Source organism: Nanorana parkeri, unplaced genomic scaffold (assembly GCF_000935625.1).
Source record: "Nanorana parkeri isolate BGI_ZX_2015 unplaced genomic scaffold, ASM93562v1 scaffold733, whole genome shotgun sequence".
NCBI classification, from domain to species: Eukaryota; Metazoa; Chordata; class Amphibia; order Anura; family Dicroglossidae; genus Nanorana; species Nanorana parkeri.
Window position 1 is genome coordinate 339251 of NW_017307001.1, and position 23588 is coordinate 362838.

Sequence of the window (23588 nt, forward strand, 5' to 3'; positions counted from 1 at the left end):
TGCCCTCCCCCCCCCCCCCCCCTCAGCATGCAGGTGATTGCTCCTGCTATCTTCCACATCACTACAGGATAAAGTAGAGATGTGGAGGTCGGTGGGAGGAACCACGGAATTCTTCAGGGGATTAAGATTCCTGAAGGTGTCTCAGTACACTTCAGGGAAGGCTTCTTCTTAAATATTGAGGCATTTTGCAACACAGGCAGCCATATAGGTAGATGTTTATGCTCTTTTTTTTACAGGTGCTTGGCTTTAAGTGCCAAATCATTACAATGCTCTTAAGTGGTAGAAATAAATCAAATATGTAGCAGTTCAGTCATAGTCTTGTTTCACTGCACTTACTCACGTATCTATTTTTTTTTTTTTAAATGTTATTGGCTTTTTCACTGAACAGCTAAAATGTCTTTCTCAAATTGTACTCCTCCAAGTATCTAAGATTTCAGATGAATAGATGGGCTGAAAATAAAAAAACATTCATGTATAGCCTGTGTTTTTCTGCTGAAATCGATGGACACGTAAATATTGTTCTATCCTCAGCCCTCAGATAGGCAAACATGGAATAGACAGCATGCTCTACCTATTAAGGGCAGCCAGCTTTCTGCCACTGAAATACAACTTAATTTATATCCCAATCAGACTGACTGAGGGTTTCGTACTGGTATTTGTTTTGTGCCTTACAAAAAGAAGCACTTTAAAGCTACCCATACACAGTTAGATTTCAGCTGCAGGCTGAATAAGAGACAAACAGTATATTCATGCTAAACATTGTGAATAATGGAATCTCTACCTGTGGCTGCCTTAATGTGTAAGTAGGTCTGACATTTAAAGCATGCTTATGCTAGGTCTACGATTCAAAACTACCAATGGATCAAACAGCCGGGTAACTATCATTTTCAGAAGGTTACCAGCAACGATAGCCCTCATACTTCTCTCATGATATAGTAGGTTTATAGAAGGTTTTCATTAAAAAGGAAGGTACTTTTTTTGTTCCTGCTTGTAGCAGAACATCTCTTTTTAGTTGGGTGCTCTATTAGCAAAATCGCAATTTTCATTCCACTCCATCACAATCATTCTTGAGAACATCATAAATACTTTTTTATTCCACAGAAAGGGATTCTTCATTAAAAAATTTAGATGAATGAAGGTCATATTATATGACCATTAGAGTTGAAAATTTAGCTTAAAATGATTTAGTTGATATAATAAAAAACAAAGTTACCCTGTAAAAGAATACTTACCGGTCCCACCACCTCCATTCTTCATTTTCTTGAAGAGCTACAGTGGTTGAAGAATTTTAAGCATCTGATATACTTCCAGGTGTGTTGGATACCTGGTCCCCCACTGAGCACTGTGGTTTGATCTGCAGGCACCAACACTTTTGAAAATGTCAGATGCTAAATATCCTTTGGGCACCATAGCTCTTCAAGAGAGTGAAGTGGAAGTTAAGCATGAATTCTTTTTTTGCACAGAGTCTCTAGTTTCAAGCATTTATTCTAGCAGAGTTAGCGGTTTTGTTCTTGACCACCTAAGAATATAATGTACTGGGCATTGGTTGCAGTAACAGGAGATTACTGGTGTGAATGCAGTTTAATGTAAACACTTTTAACAAGAGATCTCTTTTTAATTTTTTCAGTCAACAAGCACAAACCTTGGATTGAGACCTCATACCATGGAGTTATCACTGAAAACAATGACACAGTTATACTGGATCCACCTCTCGTCGCATTGGACAAGGATGCCCCAGTTCCGTTTGCAGGTAGGGTGATGCACGATTATGTAATTTTGTATGTTTGGGTTGTCATTTTAACAGTCAAACATTTAAGGTCTATATGATGTGCTGTTTAAAGTTGAGGTGTTGTATTGATTTCCCAAATAGTTTTATTCATGATATTCTGCCATTATAATTCCAAATGTTAATATTTAAAATACCTTTTCCCATACATAACCACACCACATTACTCTTTTACTATATTATTAAATAAAGTTATTTACTTTAAAGTGAACTTATGAACCATTTTAAACCTTTAAAAGTAAAAGATCTTTGTAGGACCAAGATGCCCGTTATTACTGCTGTTAACAAAAACACCCTCCCTAATGTACCTCTTTGAAAGTAAGTGAGTATCCTTATTGGCCATTGGGGCATTCTCATTGGACAGATGGATTGCAGTTTGTAAGGGTTCACAGGGTAGTCAAGTCATGGTAAAAAAAAAGTTGAACTAGTCATACAGAGGCAGGAGTTCTCTCTAATTAAAGTTCTACCCGGCATTTTGTGTTGTCTGCCATTGGGAAAAGGCTTTCACTTTTAAACATTAAAGATGTATGTCAGGTTAACTTAAATTCTTCTTCAGATTAGTATTACAAGTGTTCTCCCTTGATAAATGAAAAATGTGTTAAGTTTTGTAATGTTACATATGCTTCTGTATTTTTTACTAAACACATTGGAATTTCTACTCCAAGTAAAATGTTGTCATTATGTAGCTAAGTTGCTTCTGTGATTACCATAGTCTATAATGATAATATATAGGGAGATTCAATTTATTTGAAAAAACATCTGCTGGCCTTGTTTACAAGATGGCATTCATGCAGTCATGACCATTGTGCCCATGGAGCTTGTTTAGTTATCTAATACTCATGTATATGTTTTTAATGCTTTCGGAGGACTGTACTCAGAGGCTGAACTTCAAGGATTCCTGCATTATCCATTAATAACATGTCTAAATGACACCTCTTCTAGATGAGGTTCAGCAAACTTGTTGACATGCCTCACATAGTCACTATGTTCACACAGTAGATTTTTTTGTGCAGGTCACAGCAACAACATTGTTATGAGCAAGGCAGATGTCCTATCAAGGCTGTAGTGGTGGATATACTATTTTACCTCTCTCCCTGGCACTCTGAAAGTCTCCATATTACAAGAACTTGTTCAACACTTAGCACATTTGGAAGCTTTCTGCAAAAACATCCAGCAGCTGTTGATCTCATAAAATGGCAATATGTGACGTCTGTTTCATCCCGCCTGCACAACCTGGGCACTAATGCAGATGTGATATGGTAATGGACTTCAGGATACATTAGTTTTCAACTGGTAGTTATATGTGTAATGGATCGAAGGAAAAATAAAGCTGTGTTCATAATTGGAAGCTCTTTTGCTGAGAACGAGGATTTAAAATATCCAACTTTTAACTATTGTCCTTTTCAACCTGCCATCTGCTGGAAACGCATATTCAAGAAATAAAAATGATTAATGTACACGTGCATTAAAAAAAACTGATATCTTCCTTTTAACATATTGATAACTTTCAAATCATGCAGCATTTAATGTCTTTCTGACAGTGAATGTTTTATCTCTAATGGGACTATATATAGCTAGATGCTGTTGGAAAAATAAGTTTGATTTGAAGATGATGCTGTCTGATCTGGCCAAGCGCGAATATGGATACTTCTTTTTTTTTGGGGGGGTTGGGGTTGGGGTTGGTGAGAGTGTAAAATTAAAATTATACATATTGAGTTCTTGCAATCTTTATTTGCCAGATTCATGAATGGATCAAAACCTCAGCAAATGTTCTGTCCTAACAAAATATTTTCTTCAGCAACCTGATAGTCAGAAGTAATATTTATGGATAAGGATGTTCTGATATAAAATATTTCACGTTATCGTTTAATCATTCTACCATTTTGGCCTAGAACACTAAGGGGTCTATTCATAAAGCTGCCGAAGGATCTAGCTGTAGCTTCGGCTGATCCTTCGGCTAGCTTCGGCCCCAGGACCCCTTTGGTTCAGTAGAACCAAAGGGCTGCTGTACGGGCTATTCATTATAGCCCGTACAGCTCCTGAAGTTGGCCGAGCGCCTCAGTCGAGCCGAAGGCCTATGCCTTGGCTCGACTGAGCCAAGGTGAAATCCAAAGCTGGCCGAACGGCCGGCCATATGCCGGCCAACAGCTTTTTACTCACAGCTGGGCGGAGCCAGCCATCATCTCACGGCTGGCTCCGGCCGCTTGCAGAGACAGATCAGCGTCCCCTGGGTACCAGGTAACCAGGGACGCTGATCTGTCATTACCAAACATCCCAACCCCCCTTGAGTCTCCCACTATTAGATAGCTGCTCCCGGCCACCCGGGAGAGAAACACTTTATCCCGGAAAGGTTTACTCTGCTCTGTTGTTTTTTTTTTCTTCTGACATCGGAGCCACCGGCCGTCAGAAAAAAAAACAGCATAGGAATGCATAGCTACATTCCTATTGGCTATCTCACTTTGCAATAGCCAATAGCAAACTAGCTCGGTAACAAGGGGACGCTGATCTGTCAGTACCATGAGAACTCAGAAGAGTCGGCTTTCATATCACCTCCGGCTCTGCTAATTGTTTTCTATTTTCGTTTTCTACTTTTTTAAACTGTTTTTCCTATTCTGCTCGTGACCACAGAGGTACCGAGCAGAATAGCCAAGCCGAATGCCGCTCGGCTATTCACTCACTGCTGTTTGGCCTCAATGAGAATAGGCCGAACAGCAGCAAGTAGCCTGCCGGTGGTTCGACTCAGCCGATCCAGATGTCGGTTCAGCTGAATCGAACTCCTTCTGCACTTCTGACTTCCTTGCACCTGAACCCAGCCGCAGCAAGCCGATGTACGGCTGATTTCAGTTGGTTTATGGTTGAAATCAGCCGTACAAGCCTGAAGTGATAAGCCGAACAATGATCGGCTCACTTCAGGTCGGTTATTCACACGGCTGCCTTCGGCAGCTTTGTGAATAACCCCCTAAGGTTAAGAGTTAAAGTGTATGCAAAGTCCAAACCTTTTTTTTTGAGTTTTGGATTGAGTATCGAATGGTAACAACCATTGTCAGGAGTTTTATTGATTGATTTTCACTGGGGAGATTTACCCTCTCTATTTGTACTGGTGACCATAATCTTTGGTACAGAAAGTGATAGGAAATCAAACATTTTCGAGTTGTCACAAGAACAGGTGAGAAGAAGTTTTGCAATGGGCAAACCTGTTGTGGTGATATCCCCCTGCTTTAGAGAAATAATCTCTTATTCCCTGCTGTGTCTCTTGGAGAGGAAGTTAATGGAAATCTCCCTAAAGGAACAGAGTCAGAAAAAATAACTGACACGAGTCTTAACCATTTCCTACGCTATCCAGAACAACATTTTTTTTCTTTACATACACTTTAAAGCAGCTTCATTGGACCTCAAGTCGTCTGATTTATAAGCATTCTTCTCTCTTGTCATCTTACCTTGGTATCTTGGTGGTAAGAAGTTTTCTGTCTTCTGTATGTCATTCTGAGCCAGCTTCAAATCCTAACCCTTATTATACTATTATTATTATCATCATCAACACCTGCGTCAGAAATATAATATATTTTAATACTAGACAGAAAATGATGAGCTTTGTACAAATTTCCTCTCCTCAAAGGTGTAACTACAACCAATTTTGTAAATGATTGATGTTTGACATTTTATGAACACTTTTCACCCCTTTTGATACACCTCCTCTTCCTGTTCAATTAGTACTTGCTTTAATTTAGAGAAAAACTTTGAGCCACTACAATTGTTTCTTTTACTTAAGTAGTGCCAATTACATCTGGTGGAAACTAAGATGAAGGAGAGACATTTGCTGAGAGGATGAATATTTGGAAGTTAAGAGAACAAAAACTGAATGACAACTTGGCTCAAAGTTATAGGGGGTGATTTACTAACCTAAACACACACACACACCAGGTGTGTGTGATTTTCACACAGCAAAACGTATTTATCAACCAAAAAGTCTCTAAAAGCATATTTCCACTAATGCCATATTTGGAAAAATCATGCACATGATGCATATATAATGCTGCTTCACAGTTTAGACAAAAATGGTTGGCTCATTCATTTACATTCCTTGCATTCATCAATGCAAGCAACACAACATAGAGCTAATTTACCCAACATCACCTTGGAATTCCTTCAGGGCTTTGCACAACACACCTGCTGGGTGTGTACACATTACAAAGGTGTTTAGATTAAACCCATAGATCATGCTGGGAGGGAACACACTGCAGAGGTGTATACACGTTCGTGGTGTGTTTATAAGGTTAGTAAATCAACCCCATAGTGTCAGATTAATTATCCTGCTGCAGCACCAAAGTTGCTTTCCAATCAGCAATATTATCTACTGGTTGGGATCTGCCTGCTGCTTCTTTCAGACAAGTTCATAAACTGCAACAATTTCTTACTGCTATTGGTGATAAGCTTGCAAATTTTGGCCTCAACCATTTCTTATGTCAATATTTTAATTGTTAGTGGAAGTATCTCTCAAGTGCTGTTTATTTCTGCTAATTACATACTTCAAGGTAATTTTTTTCTTTTGCATAGCTTATTCCTTCTAAAAAATTACCACAAAAGTGTCCTAGACTATCTTGCTTGAATTAATTGAAATTCTTAAGCTTACTGTCTGACCAACATAAGGACCTAAAAGTCAGACAAATATTGTGCATACATGTGAAAGAGATTATTTTGCCTTTGTGACACCACAACTTTGAGAAAAATGGAAGATTGGTTTGTCAACATTTGTCAATCATCAACAGCAGTAAACTAACATTTTGCTATTTTATATTAAATATGTTTAGTTGTTTAGTGTCTGTATGTAGTGGCTAAATTAGCTTTATTTTTGGGGGGCCTTTTTTCCTTTAATTTCACCAGGCCATCTGGCCATTAGTAACACACTTCCTGACTTAGGGTGGCTCCACTCTATGCAGAAGCAATAGAGCTTTGACAGAAGCATTGTCAACTTGTAGAGAGGATAGTGTTAGATGGATGAGCAGATTTAGATTGGCTTGACTAACAAATTAAATCCAAACTTCAGATAACACCTTTTTAGCAGTTACAACAGTTTTTTTCTCCTTTAGTATAAAGGTTTTACCTAAATAAATACAATCTGACTATTGTAAGCACCCATGTGAATGGTGAATGTTTTTTCTTAATCCACTATTTGTCACTTTTGCTGGACAAATTGTTCTGTTAAAGGAAGTTGTAAAGTAGTAGTCGTACTGGCTGGATCACCGGGTAAAAAGGAAAAAGAGTATGGAAGAAAAACGAATGCAGTCACCACATCTAAGAATTGGTAAGCCACAATATATAAAATGTTGCTTTTGGGTTTAGATTCTTCTGAAGCCACAACACAAACACATGGCCACTTTCCAAGAGTGGTACTTTTTTTATTGTGGTGGCCCTTTGTACTGTGTATGTAGCACTATGTTGTGATCCAGCTTAACTGACAAATAGCTGTTTGGAATCTTTTCTGTAAAAACAGACTAGAATCTAATCTCCAAGTAATTACCTTTCAACCTCAAGATACTATCCATTTGTTTAACAATGATAAGCAACTGAGACTCTACATGTTAAGAAGCAGATCATATCAAATCATTGATTAGTCTCATGCTTACAAGAGGGTACGCTTGTGAATTCTGATCACTCAGAAACAGCACAAGCACACACTCATTATACAAGTGGTTGTTCATTCACAGACTTTGCCAGGAAAATTGTGTATTTTTGCTACATAGGCTAATTTACCATATCACTACGATTGTTATCTTTTTCATTTTGGTAGATTTTTATTTACAACAGGGCTATCAGGTCTCTAATTTCTCCTCTTATATACTGTATGCATGTTATTTCTAATTTGACAGGTAGACCAGTAGTTGAAAAGTTTGTGAGAAATACTAAAATATAATTTTATACTGTATATATCTATCTATCTATCTATCTATCTATCTATCTATCTATCTATCTATATATCTATCTATCTATCTATCTATCTATCTATCTATCTATCTATCTATCTATCTATCTATCTATCTATCTATCTATCTATATCTATAGATAGATAGATCTATCTATCTATCTATCTATCTATCTATCTATCTATCTATCTATCTATCTATCTACCTATCTATAGATAGATAGATAGATAGATATATCTAGATAGATAGATAGATAGATAGATAGATAGATAGATAGATAGATATATCTGGTGTAAAGATAGATAGATATATTGGTGTAAAACAGCTGACTGTTTTACACCAAATGAAGTCTCCAAGCATTAATTGGGGGGTGTTAAGGTAACTTTTGCAACACTGGGAGTCAAAGTGCATGCATCTACAATCAGAAAGAGATTGTACCAATTCAACTGCATGGGAGGTGTGTTAAGAAAAAGCCTTTGCAGTCCAAAAAAAGAATATTAGAGCAAAGTTACAGTTCTCAATTGAAGGAGAACTATGAGGTTAGTGAAAATCACTCAGCCTCATAGTTCGAGCCAACCTGTGACAATGAAAGTGTCACACGTTGGCTCAATAGATCGGGAAGTGAGCAAACACATACCGTCGCTCACTCACTTCTCGATCATCTCCCTGCAGTGATTGTCAGCCATGTCTCCCTGCAGGGATCCCCCCTCCCCGCTCCGATCCTCCTGCGCTGACTGGAGGAATGGACGGGGGAGGGGGCAGGTACAGCTGGCTCTGCCTCTACATAGGCAGAGCCAGCTGTCATTCACGCAACTGGGTGGATTGCGACAGCATTGTTGGGATCTGTTCCGGCTGCAGCGGTCTCAGTATACCGCGATACTGAGCTTTGGGTCAATTACTAGCAGTAAAACTAAGGGTGCATAGGCAACAGCAATATATGGAATAAGCAGCCTGTGACCTTTGGGAGAACAAACTACTAAAATATCACCAACATTTGTATTCAGCTCAGGACATCCAAATGCAAGAAATATGGTCCAAATCTAATATGCCGAAAATTCAGGAGCAGCTGTAAAAAATATTAATACAAGTCGATTAGCAGCTCAGTCTACAGAACTTGTTTTTTCTTTTATCACAGAGTTCTGCAATATGTTTATTGCATTACTACTAACATCAAAAATTACATTGTACGCATAATCATCCTAGCCATGGGTAGACTACTCAGTGCAAGAAAATGTGTATTAAGTATGTCAAAAGTCAATAGTAACATTTCTATTTGTAACTTAAAAAAAAATATTTTGAAACTTTTTGAAGGCAGTTATAGTTTAAAATAAAGATGTCTCTCCTTTGTCATACCATGTCTTTTGACTAATGAAGCATATAAAAGATTCCATTGTTTTTGCCATGAACCAATGAGTTTGTGCCAATTCATGACTAAAGCAACAGAGCATTGTTCTTCTGTCTATAAGTAAATGAACACAAGCTATCAACAAACCCTAGAGCATCACACTTCTGACTATAAGGGCAATGGGCAGATGATGGCACGGCACTGAGCCACAGATCCACTGATATGTTTTACTGTATGAGAGTACATTAATATATGCTGGGGCACTGAGCCTTACAATATACAAAAACCTCAGCTGTGTTTGCTGTTCCCTAATATACACAATTTCATATTTTATTAGGCATTCCTAATAAAAGAGGATGACATTATGGCATTAACTAAGAATTTACAAGCAGCTAGATGGCAATTCAAACACAGTTTAATATGGGTTTGGGTAGTATTTCAAAATGGCCCTGCATTTTCCTTTTATAGTTATTACAAATAAATGTGGCAATAAAATTTGATTGTATGAAATCCTGAAATATCTTCATTTTGCCAAGAAAAGTGACCTGCCATTATTCTCCCAGAAGTCATATTTTCGTTTTGAGGAATGGTTTTATTTGTGAAATCTATTGTAACATGCACCTCCAACTAATATAACTGGTTGTGCAGACACAAAATTAACTATATGATATTTTTTGAAGACTTTTAAAATAAAAAGTGCACAAAGTAAATTTTAAAAAACAAACAACACAAGGCAACAACCTTGTGTCTTATTTAAATGACACCAGAGAATAGAAAAGAGGGGTACTGAATGCACTCACCAAAGACAGGTAAAATCCAGCATTTACATCAGCTGCGGGGGTCCAACATGGAACATCACATGCAAAGTGGAAATATCTGAATGAGCCGATTGCGGAAGTTCACTCAGCACATCTTACCAATACTGCTGATATACAGTATAGTACTGCCTGCTCCCCTGACTCTAATGATGGAGGAGAAGCGCTGGTTTATTAGTTCCCTTTTCATCTGCTGGTCATGACCGGTTTAAGGACAACCAGCGTACCTTCCATTGTTTAAGGTGATCTGTACTATCCCACTACAGCTGAAGTGCATTTTATGCTTTTATTATAAATCAACTATTTTTACTCTTTTGTTACACTATCAGGTGCTAATGGACTTTGCTTTCTTGTCTCATGTTTTAAATTTAGAGTGACATTTTCACCTACCCCCTGAGCTGACGCTTGCCCCAGTGAAATTAAAGGTCTTTCCACTTTACACGTGATGCTTTGTGTTGGTCCCCCCACATCTGATGTATATGCTAGATTTCACCTATCTTTCATGAGTGGATCCAATACCCCTCTTTTCTATCGTCTGGTGTCACTTAGATAACGCACAAGGTCGTTGTGCTCCTATCTTATTTTTTGTATTATCTCTACAGCTCCATTTTTTCTGCTTGTATACAAGAGCGGCACACCAAAAACAACCATTACCTCTCCCCCTTGGGAACCCTGGTTCCAGTGCACCAAGGACTTTGTATTGTTTCTAGTGTACAAAATAATACAGCCAATAGGAAAAGACTATGAAATCTGAGGTTACCATTGTGTTATAGATATCTGCAAACAACACTCACTAGAAACTAATAGAGCCCATACTCTTAAAGGAGACCTATGAGGTGAGTGCTTTTCACTCACCTCATAGTTCTAGCCGACCTGTGACAATTAAACTGTCACAGGTTGGCTCAGTAGATCGGGAGGTGAGCGAACACATACTGGTGTTCGCTCACCTCTCAAGCCTACGTTTCAGTATACCGCGAGCTACAGCTTGCGGTATACTGAGCCTAGGGTGACGGGAGGACGCTAGTTTGTGTCCTCCCATTACCCTAAGGAGAACTATGGGGAAAAGGCTTAACCCCATAGTTCTCCTTTAACCCCTGCACAGAACCCTTGTAAAAAAAACCTCTCTAGAATGCCACAGTGTGCAAAAACAGGAGTATGGGGAATAGTGTATGATGCTGAACAAAGCTGCAGCCATGGCTCATGAACACTTCTGGCCCTGAGCAAGCCGGTAGTATTACATATGAGTTTTATGGTACAAAAGATGAAGAAGGCATGATGGAATAGAAGATGGGTTCACTGACAAAAGCTGAATCAACACTTTAATATTAATTTGTCTTAGAATGCACATTAAGTGTACAGTTCAGAGCTCATACTGGTCTCCACTGTTCTATGGAACTTCAAATGTCCACAAATTACACAACAGGCACCACCAAATACAGCATTAGAAAAATACAGGGCTGTTATAGTTATTCTACTTCTGTTCAATGCTAGTTCCATGGCTGCCATGCTGACCCTTCGGCTTCATTGCTTTCTGAATCATTGTTCTAGCAGATCACAAATTCTAAGGTTAATGTGGTTTCACTTAATGGATGGCTGTAATAGGTCTGTAACTCAAAGGGGTTGATTTACTAACCTTATAAACACACCACGAATGTGTATACACCTCTGCAGTGTGTTCCCTCCCAGCATGATCTATGGGTGGAATCTAAACACCTTTGTAGTGTGTACACAACCAGCAGGTGTGTTGTGCAAAGCCAAGCATGAATTACAAGGTGATGTTGGGTAAATTAGCTCTATGTTGTGTTGCTTGCGTTGATGAATGCAAGGAATGTAAATGCATGAGCTAACCATTTTTGTATAAACTGTGAAGCAGCATTATATATGCATCATGTGCATGATTTTTCCATATATGGCATTAGTGGAAATATGCTTTTAGAGACTTTTTGGTTGATAAATACGTTTTGCTGTGTGAAAATCACACGCACCTGGTGCGTGCGTGTGTTTAGGTTAGTAAATCACCCCCAAAGTCTCAAAGCCAGACAAGCAAAGTAACCGACACTTTCAGAAGGTGGCATGTTATTGCAGCCCAAATATGACTTTTAGGAGTTGGTCCACCCTAGCATTATGAGCTTTTACTGCTGGAGCCTCTAAGCCTACTTATTACTGTAGGGAATTGTTCTTTTATACACCTTCTGTTGTTTTGTTTACATTAATGTTTATCCACTACCATAGAGTTCTGTTACAAACAGATTTTTAATTTTCATAGAATATGCTTCAGTAATAGATATATAGGCTTTCCAGGGAGTAATGTTAAATGTGCCCTTGTGCCATGTGTTGTGGAACTGAGAAATACTGCATGCTGGTGCACCTTTCTTATAGGACATATGAGCATTTTATTTGTCATTCCTGAATGTTGATGTTTGGATTGTATTTAACATTATCTGCTTGATCTATATAAAGTTTTCATTGTTTACATATTGTTGTGCCTACATATATTTCTGGTAGAAATCTATGCTGGGAGCAGTAGTACTTTTGCTTTGAGTTATTTTGTGTGAGTGACTAGTCAATTTCCTAGGAAGGGAGCATCTCCTCATATGCAGGAACCCTGTTCTAGGTGGAGGCACTGCCAAATTTATTGTCAAAACCCATTCTTCCATTTAGTGAAGGCTCTGGCTCACATAGTTAACTGCAGGTAAGCACCATAGCCTATTTGGAGAGGGCAGTTTTATTTACCCCCCAAAAACACAGCTACATTACTTATCCTCATTTAGAAGGAAGAGCCTCAAGTGTCCTACTTCTGTGATGTGAAATACGCATGCAAAAAAAATCAAAAAAGGATAGTTAAATCAGAGAAATACATGAAGTCAAACAGTACATTTTCCAATCAGCATCGACCCGGGACCTTACTTTTTTTTTTTTTTTGGCGGGGTTGAGTATAGATGTCCTACCCTATCTAACATCTAGTTAGTGATGTACTTGTTATTTGAGCTACAATAATACTTTAAGATCCTTTGTAAACATAAAAAGTCAACCTTAGTAAGCAAGCATAATCCTTCTGAAAGAATTCATATTTTGTGGCTAATTCAAAAGCCCATTCCATTCATGATTAATGATGGAGCTACAATTTCTTTTAAAGCATTATAAAATTCAGTGTATTCATTCCAAATTATTTAACAATGAAACTGTATTTATGCAATGAAAAGGTGGAAGACAAAGGTAATCATACTCTGAATCCAGCCTAGAGGGAGAACATGCTCAGGTTGCAGTGCTCTTGTTAGGGGGAGGGGATAATTGAGCTCAGGTGTCTCTCATTGAGCAGGTGTATTATAAACTAGTGCATCACTCATTTTGAGCTTGCTCACACAGGGCTTGGGAACAAAGTGCCTGGTAGCTAAGTGGCGTTAAAAAATTGGCGTTTAAACAAAGGCGCAATAGAGAGCAGAATAATACCCGTAGAACAAACGTACAGAAGTGAAAATTGCATTTATATATCCTTTTTTTCCTACATCTCTTCGGTGCTTTTTGAATAGAGCTAAATTCAGATGAAATTCATGCACTTGTTCTAGGCATCTTCCTCTGTGTCTGCACTATACAGTCTCTGTTTTTCTGAATAGTTTTTTTTTTCCCCCGTTGAACACAACCTTTTATTTTTTGAATAAAATGCAATGGGACAATCTTTTTCACTTCCTTGTCTTAGTAGCTGGAAGATAACACTTGTTATGAGGCGTTAAATCTACAAGAGAGTAAAAATAAGACTTTTTCATCAACATGGAAGGCGATTCACAATCCCCCGCTACAGACTCGTAACAATTTAAAATACTGTAATAATGAAAGTGCTGGAGATTAACATAAAATACGCTAACTGGGTTTGTATACGTTTTTACAGCTGTAATAACTTGTAAAACAAACTGGCTTTTGAAGTATGTTTTAAAGCTTTTTGATGAGACAGACATTATTGTGTTAGGACACAAATAAACCCACTGAATATATTTGTGCCTGCAATAATATGACTAATAAAGAACGTAATTAAATATTACTTATCTCATGATAACAATTTATAGGCAACTTCAGACCATAAAGAAATCTAATTTAAAAATTATACTATACTGGCAAATGAAAGCCTATTTGCAGTAGTATGGGGTACTTCCTATTCTATGGATCCAATATTTTCTATTAGAAGAGTCCTCATTATATGGGTTTTCTTTAGCATATACAGTATAGTAAGGTGATCTACATGCTTTTCCATAAAACACTCCCAGTGTATTTAAAGTGTACTTCCACTTTTCCAGTCAAATTTGAGAAAAATCATCTGTATGTTTGGTGTGTGTTCCTATTCACGCAGAACACCAAAAAATGATTATTTAAAAAAAAATCTTGCCTTTTGGATGTTTTGATGTTTATTAAGGGTTTTGTTTTAATTAGTACATGAATACAAAATAAGTGTTGTGCCAACCTCGTCTAAGTATATTGAAATAAAGTGGAACTTTACCCATATGTTTAAAAAAGGCACCTTTGGAAACGTTTAGTAATGACAATCTACAACCATATACTTCTAGATAATTGCAGGTTTTTATTTGTTGCATACCTTATTTTTTTTCTTCCCCAGTCTTTTGACAGTGGCCATTTTAACTATGAGCAGGTTACTAGTAGTGATGAGCTCAGGCGTGTTCGCAAGCGCCTCGTGCCGAGCCCGCCAGGAAGCCGTCAGTGCGCAGGGCCAATCACAGGCACTGAGACATGTTCCCGGTCCGCAGCTGCAGAGATCGGAAAATGGCTCAGTGCCTGTGATTGGCCCTGCGCGCTGACGGCCTCCTGGCGGGCTCGGCACGAGGCGCTTGCGAACACGCCCGAGCTCATCACTAGTTACTAGATCTCTCCTTACTTCCGAAAACTCTGGCACATGTGACTATGACCATATGCCCATGTACATTATCTCAGGGGAGGAAAAGGCCTTTCCCTGATATCTCATGAGATTACAGATGAGATTTCCCAGCAAAGCTCTGCTGATGTAACCTTTCCAGAATGCAATGCTTGGGCACGATTAGATAATGTGTGCCAAAGTGGACCAGGAAGTGGAAAAAAAGGAAATTGTAAGTAAATTAAAAATATGTTTAACTAATCAATGTAAGAGGATTTCCTATGAGCATGCAGAGCTTTATGCTGATGTGATTTTTAGTCAAAGGGGTAAAGGGTCCGCTTTAATCCTTTTGCACTTTCACTTTTGATATTTTACTGTGTGCAGTATATATACTACCTCTTGGGGATCAGGTTCCATGACACAGGGGAAGCTAAAGGGTGGAATAAGGTTGAAATAGTTGTTTAGTATTTTTTTTTTTACTGGACCCTATTATCATGCATCTTTTGGTCCCTTCAGTAACACCCTTTTGTTAGGATTACCTCTTTCACATAGAAGATTTACTTGTTTTACTGGCTTAGATTAATGTGTGAATAACATTATTTCTATTCAAAATGTTAAACAAAAGTGTAGCCAATAAATATATATGGGGAAAAGGCACCTTTTTGTCTCTGCTACCTATAGAACTACCTGTCTAATGATAACTCTGGCCCCAAGCATGGTGACACCTTTTAATACAGACCTTTCATACAGGCTTTGTTTTTTAGTTAACTTGAGACCATGGGGTTGACTTACTAAAGACAATTAGGATTTTGACTTTGCAAGGGAATTTTTCCTTAGTTTAGCGAATATGGTGAAAGTTCACTTTGCAAAGAATACCCAATCATGAGCAAAGAATATTAAAAAACAGGATTTTTTTCTTGCACATAATTGGATGTGGGAAGTCAGCAGAGCTTTACCTCATTCACAGATAAGGAAACATTACCTTGCAAAATGCAGATTCCCTTGAAAAGTGAACAGCCATTTGCCTTTAGTAGATCAACCCCATGAATCAAGAGTCTGCAGAAAAAGATTAATCCCTTTTGTACCTTGTATGCATTGTATTGTTGCTCCGTGTGGGATCTTATTAAAGGGTTACTCTTTTCAATACAAAATGTAGATCAGTTATTCTGATTCCATGTGACACGTCTGATGAGGATGGGCTGCTGTGCCAGATATCCCTGGTAACAGAATTGAGTAAGGACCCTTTTAATATGGCGTACTGGAAGGGTCCCCATCAACTACACTTTAATTAATGTATTTCTATTGAAAAACAAAGGAGGTTAAAAAACAAAACTTGGCTCCCAAAATAACTTTTTACAATGATATTAATATAAAACATTGAAATGGAGCCAAAATTAGTTTGCAACATATGTGCACAATGGATTCTTAACAGCATGGTGCCTCAGTGGTAAGTACGGCTGCCTTGCATTGCCAAAATACTGAGGTCAGATGTAAAAGGGTACTGTCTGCACACCATTTCAAGTCATACACAGAGCTTAATATGTTTGTGTGATTATGCGCTTCTTTGAGCTTAGGGACTGGTGGGAACAGTTCTCTGTTAAATTAGACCTAAAAACAAAACAGTCACAACAGAAGACATGCAAAAATCTGAGCACACCTCCTGGTTTGATCTGAAATCTCTAAACAACTTTACTTGGTTTAATCCTTTGTTAAAAGAATTGTATCTGTATAACGCTCGTTGCTCTCACCCACAGTGTCAAGTAAAGTAATCAACTATCCAACTACAGTAAGTTTAAATCCTTTCCACAAAACTAACAAGGCTTTGAAATCCTTCCCACTGCATATATTATCCCGGCCAGGTCACTATCTGCAACTAGTTTGCTTTTTAGTTTTGTGGAAAGGATTTAAACTACAAGGTGTACACATGTTATCCCTGTGCTTGCTTGGGTTTCCTCCAGGTACTCCAGTTTCCTCCCACACTCCAAAGACATACTGGAAGGTTAATTGGCTCCTGTCTAAATTGGCCCTGTACGTATGAATGTGCAATAGGGACCTTATATTGTAAACTCCTTGAGGGTGGGGACTGATGGGAATGTGTAAGGTGCTGTGTAAATTCTTGGGGCTATATAAATACCAATAATAATACTTAGGATTATGGTATGCCGTAGAGAAACAATTTGGTCTAAAGAAGGTGACTTTTCCAAATGCTTCTCTGGAAAAAGCTGTTGTACATAAGGAGACTCATGAGTTAAATTCCTCTAATCACTCCCTGTTGATGAGTACACAACCTTCCCTTCTTGAAGTATGGAAAATCTGATGGAGGAAATCCTTTCCCTGTCAGGAGATGAATGACAGGAGATCATCAGCTATATTTTTTGAGAGATAAACTCAGAAAGATAGATTTATTATCTATACTGTATGTATTACACAACTATAAGACTATAGAACATTAAGCCCTCATTCACACTAGAAACGGCCAGCATGTAAAGCTCCATGCTGCATGCACAGCCATATCGGGCAGCTCCCGGGAAGGACAGGTGCTGCGTGTGATTAGTATGCAGCCCCCGTCCTTCTCTATGGGACTACACGGCCGTACCCCGCCCAACACTCACCCACCCTGCACGTGGGTGCGGGTGAGCGTACTCGTGTGCTGACAGGATGGATCCTGTCCGTGTCCGAGCCAGGAAACACGCACCCGCACTCGAGGTGAGTGTTGGGGGGTGTATGCCGGCATAGTCCCATAGAGAAGGACGGGGGCTGCGTTCTAATCACACGCAGCACCTGTCCTTCCCAGGAGCTGCCTGATACGGAAATGCACGCAGCACAGTGCCAGCCGTTTCTAGTGTGAATGAGAGCTAAAGGTTACCTACAGGTGCCCCCTTTAATTGTCAGAGTTTTAGAGGCATAACTTTTTCATTCTGGAGTATACTGTACATTGGTGTGTCCATTCTGCTCAAAAGTCATGTCAAATATTTGTGATTGGAAAGGGAGGGCAGGAGTGACTGGTGAATAGAAAAGTAGAAGTTCAGATTCTTAAATTTGGAATTTATGCTTTCATGCTTCTGATATACCTTCTTAATGGTCACTGATGGCTTTTTGTCTGATTAATGTGGAAGTCAGTATGGAACTATTTGCAACACTGTAGTCATTATGTATGTGTTTTTCTTATGGTTTTATGTTTGTAGTGGTAGTAGAAGGTATATTTAAAGAATACATCTCAATAGTTTGATATTATAATAATTGCATGGGCTTACTTATGAAATATTTATACTTGCCCCCTTATAAATGTTTACATTTTCTGATTCTGACCTTATAGCTTGGCAGTCAGAGGTCAGAGGCCACCTGAAGTGTAACCGTTGTTCTCTATCCACTGTGTAACCTAATTCCCTCATAGCTTCTAACAATGTATTTGAATATCAAGCAACAGAGACCAGTTGCTGTTTACACTCACTGAAAGAGGATGAATAGTAGTTTTGTAGAAATGTTCTGCCATTTTTATGTTCAGAACTAGCAAAATAAACAACTATACGAGTCAGGTAAATATTAAATATTACATATGAATATTGGGTCGTCTTCTATCCATCCACCAGGTGGAGAATTTCATATTTCTCTCTATCTCATAACCATATCTGTAAAATCCAGTTGTTTAGGGAGCTTGAAAGCTCAAGATAGCCTTTCGACCAATTCTGTCTGAAGATTTGATTAGGCAAATTGAGTAGGTGGCTTCTGCTGTGCTGTCTCTTCACATAGTCCATAGTTCTTTGGGATCTTTTGTAATGTATTACATTTTTATTTGTAGAACAAAAATTGTATCTATATAATAAAATACAGTTATATAACATCAGTTCAAAAACATATAAGCTTACAACAAAATTAAATCAATTCAAAACCATCATACTTTTATTTTAACAACAGAGTACTACATAATTTAACACTGTTATAGTTCAAATATATATTTTTTTCATTTTAAGAGGTAAAATTACAAAGTGCATATCAATGTAACAGCACAGAAAAGTAGAAACTAATAACAATCAGGGGGCAGGGGACAGAAAGGGGACTTAAGCAAGAGGGATGGTCCAGTATTGTGGAATAAAGTTCATCTGATCTGGAACACAATGAGTTAACATAAGCATACATATACACTGATAATATTTGGAAGCCCTTATCAAGAAAACCCACATTAGGATGATGGGTGTCTGGAATACATTTTGTGGGATACATTGGTGACTGATTGTGGCTAATGCTTAATAAGAGCTTTGAAAGCAACAGATTTTCTATGTACCATCCAGCAGGACCATGCTGATATAGCCGTGCCTTGTTTATTCCTGTCAGATGCTACCAGCATTTCATTCAGATTTTGGGTCCACTCCATTATATGTGGTAGATTTCAAGTCACCATGCTGGTCGCCATTAGGCAGTGTCTCCAAATGCATTTCTGGATCTTAGAAAGAGACTCAGGTATCATGGACTAAATGGCAACCTGTGGGGAGGCAATCATTTCGGTAATACGTGTATTGCTATAATTAAAAAGACACTATTCCAAAAGTGAATCATATGGGTGCAACCCCACCAAATATGTATGTAGGTATCATAGCTATCACTATGAGATGGGCAGATATGACTCAGTTCTTATGGAGCATAGTACCAAAAAGACAAGAGTAGTCATCTGTAGGATAGGTTCCACCCAGGTAGCATTCTTATATATGAATGTATTCGGTCTACTCCAAGAAGGTCCCGCCTGTCAGCAGCTTATATAGATGGTAGCTTAAATGTGAAGGGGGGTGTGAAATAGAATTTTTTTTAGAATGGTATGGATTCAAGAGGAGACACTAAATATTGTTTGGTCATATTAGGGGAACTAAAAAGTTGAGTAGTGAGGAACCAATTAGGGCAATGTGGTGGTAATGGCATTTTGCCTTTAAAGCTGGTATAGACTCTTAGGAGCTGTTGTGCAGGACAGCAGTCGTCACAAAAGATGAAAAGACAAAGTCAGACAAAAAAAAAAAAATGCAAATATGAACCTATTATAAAGGCCTGCACAAATATACTAATTTAAAATTGAATATACAGTATATAGCTGTCTTAAAAGGTTTACTTGGATAAATAAGTGACAAAAATAGAAGAGCTAAAGAAAGACTCTCTACACTGCTGATCATGGAAGTTTCATCACAGGTATTTGGTCACATGATATCTGCTGGCAGGGAAAATAAGCAAACCCGATCCTCTACTTAAACAACAATTAGCACTGTACATGCCTAGGCCTTTGGTCACATTCCCAGCATTGGAGGAAAACAGGTGCATTTCCTCCAGGAAAGCTAATCTGCTTATTTCTCCTTTTTTTATTTTGCTTCTTATATATCAGACCCAGCCAGGCATAGTTTACAAGTTAACATTGGGCTATGTTTTAAGTGATGCAAAATATGCTGACATTACATCAAATCCAGTATATACAAATAATTTGAAGATAAATGCAAAAATAAGCATTGGACAGAAAATCACTGGTGACCTCCTTCTGAAAGTAATAGTTGCCTGACTATCTTTAGCTGTTTAGTATATTCTTAATAATAATCCATTACTTAAGCTTGGAGTGAGAGTCAACGGCAAGTTAGAACGTTGGATCTGCAAACTTTTCGTATCTCAGTGGCCAGCAAATAATGAAACCACTGGATGAGCATGATGGGTAAGCAATTAGATTTTTCAAAAGAAGAGGCCAGCAATTGCAGGTTCCATATTCTCTCAGTATAGATTTAATTTAACAAATCAAAAATATAACTATGCAAAGAATGATATTGTATTGTCTGAATTTTACTGGGAACACACTTTGCTGCTGATATATAATAGTGTTTTCAGAAGCAACAATGGAAAGCATATTAGTTTGCACCCAAATCCAGAGGCAAGATTACCATATGCATCCATCAATAATACTTCCATGCATACTTTTCTCCTTTATTCTTGCTGGTTGATAAAAGCTTTATCAGTGTGATTGTACCAATAACTAAAAGGGGTTTTATGATGGAATGTGTGAAGTATTGTGTGAGAGTGCCATTCCATTCTAAATTACCAGCGGCAGAAATCTTCGCTCTATGACTAGGATTAGCCTCATACAGTTGTATCACCATCAAATTTAAAACCTTCTTATTTGAAAAATAAATTTAATGTGTGCTTAGACACACTTTCTAAAACCTAAATCCATATCCAAGTAAGAGGCTAATGAATATAGATATGGGGGTTGTCAAAGGGACTGAAAGCTGAAATCTCTGCTTGAAAGAACGTGCAATCTGGTTTACTCCTAGATAGATTTCAGCTGGGTATTATTGAATTGGAAAATAAAATGTGAATTTTTATGTTACAGAAAGTCTGTGATAAACAGAGATTAACAGAGCTAGACCCTTTATGTTAGCATATTCCAAAGCATAAAAATTCTGTTGGTGATACGTGAAACTAGAGAGTAGAAAGGAAGGCAATAATGCTTAATTTGCATTTAAGGCTAACAGTTACAAAGCAAATTAGTTATTTTTCATCTCTCTCTATATATATGTTTATAATTCCTGGAGATAAATGCTGTTCTCTGCAGTTTAGGACTATGCATAGTTAAGATTTTTTTTTTACTGACTATACATTATTTGCAAAAATGAAGCAGTACTCAGCATGATTATTATTCCTTTTTTTTCTTGAAAGACAACTCTTCTTTACTTCTGCAAACAGGAACAGGGTTGAGTTTGTTAATCAGTGTAACCCAAATACTCTAATCAGTTGACAAAGTCTAATTCTGAGCAGCTTCATAGACACACGGGCTTATTTTGTCAGATTTCTGTGGACCTGACATTTTATAAAGGAAGGCACATCACAAACTAATCAGATGAGATTTCTTAGACCATTGCTTTTCAGTGGCTGGACTAAAAACAGAGGCATGGCAGCAGGTGCAATTTATGTAATTCCCATTTTGGTTACAAAATGTTGACCTGCACTTCAAGGGTTAATGGTTTGTTTTTGTCTAGGTGGATTCTGTAAAGCACTTTTACTTACCTGATCCCTGCTTCTGCTGGCTCCAAGACCGGCACCCACAGCCTCTTCCCCCCTCTGCTTCAGCAGTCAGAGGCCTGCCAAATTTATCAAATGTGAAGGCACAGAAAGACAGTCTGCAAATCTGAGTGGAGGGGAGACAGGTGAGTGCCAATCACCTGGCGAGCAGGGATTGGGTAAGTAAAAGGGCACTACAGAATCCATCTCGACAAAAACAAACTGTTAACCCTTGCATTGCAGGGGTAGCCCCACTTTAAGGGTAGATTTTTTTTTCTTAACTAGAGATAGGCTTTAGGTACAAGTTTCATTTTAAAAACAACATCTACATCTCAGTTCTCAACCAGCTACTTTTATTCTTCAATGTGTTCGAATCTGTAGGAGTCATGATTATGAGAGTTACCACATAGCTCAAATTCTGTCCCCACTTCTAAGGGATCTTGATGAAGACCTGTTCCCATAGAATCCCATGTTTGTTTAAATTAAAGCTGTCACAGACCTTGGGAATCCAAAATTAGCTTATAATGGAAAAATACATAAGCAGGGTTTACCATTTATATCATATGATACCTTTTTGCATGTTTTATTACTCTAAGCTGTGGCAATAATTGCAAGATATAATACAGATGAGTCTGTAAACTCGGTTTTAGTGTAATAATCACCAACTGGATCCTTTAGCCATATGACTTTAAAACAAAAACATGAGCAAATATAGAAATACAGTATTCAATTATGTACCTAACTTAAAATCATATTTGAAAAATATTTTTTTTCTTCTTTTGCTTGTTTTCTAGATTAAGTTTTAGAGTAAGGGGAGGGTTAGGTTTTTTTTGTTTGGTTTTGATTGTTGTTTATGCCCCTGTTTTTTGTAGGTATGTTATCTGTCTATTATGTACTCTTGACAGCTACCAAAAATCACTTCTGTTGTAAAGCCGACAGTCGGCTCTACAAGTTTAAACAGAGTCCCGGCGGCAAAAGTCACTGGGAGTCTGTTTAAACAGCCCCGATGCTGGCGACGTACACTGTACGTCATCAGTCACGAAGGGGTTAAAACGTGTCTCATCATAATAAAGGGCACAGTCATTTAATTTTCCATTGTGGTTTGTCGAAGTGAGCTTGTATTGAACCACTTAAATGTGCAATTGTCATTCAAATTATTTAATTTAAATTAACAGTATATAAAAAAATAAATGCTGCACACAGTTTGTTACCTTGTTCTTTATAGTCCTACTAAACCCAAAATAGTAATATCAGTTAGGTTTGAGTACTAGAGAATTACATTATTTATCTTGAGTCTCCATTGCTAAGACTTTACCACTTCCTATAAAGTCATAATAAAACTTCTAACCTCTTACAAGGTCAATTCCTATATAACTTGTCACCATCATTTGGCTATGTAAGTGTCACTTAGTTAGAGGTATTAATTGGGTGTTTGGATACCTAACAAATATTAAAAGACAGCATTGCCATTAAGTTTAAAGTTCAAGTTGACTGTAATTTCCTTTTTTTAATGTAAAGGTTATTCATTCTTCCAACACATCCTAAATCATCCTTGGCAATGGCTTGCTAACAATTTTTTTTTGTCCTATGTAAATCCACAGGTTGGCAAGTTTGAGGTGATTAAGCACCATATTCCAACTTTTTTTTTAAAGAATATGTTTTTATTGAAGAAATTTTCACACAAGAGCATTTAGACAAACAATACAAAACAATACATCACAATACATCGTCTGCACAAGAATGCGTTAGCACGGCACATTATGTAAGTACGTAGGTGAAATGTCCTAATAAGTCCTCCCCGCTTAAGAGAATATACCACGTTTATCATGGCCATCTGTCTAAC

The 23588-nt window shown here is 37.9% G+C and overlaps 1 protein-coding gene across 1 annotated transcript in view; it reads left to right on the top strand.

The window, feature by feature from the left end:
- The window catches only part of CLSTN2 (calsyntenin 2), a 725439-nt gene that overhangs the window by 315858 nt on the left and 385993 nt on the right, over positions 1 to 23588 (top strand). The window contains exon 2 of the mRNA XM_018564198.1: positions 1628 to 1750. Within this exon, the coding sequence (XP_018419700.1) occupies positions 1628 to 1750 (123 nt within the window). The remainder of the gene's footprint in view (positions 1 to 1627; positions 1751 to 23588) is intronic.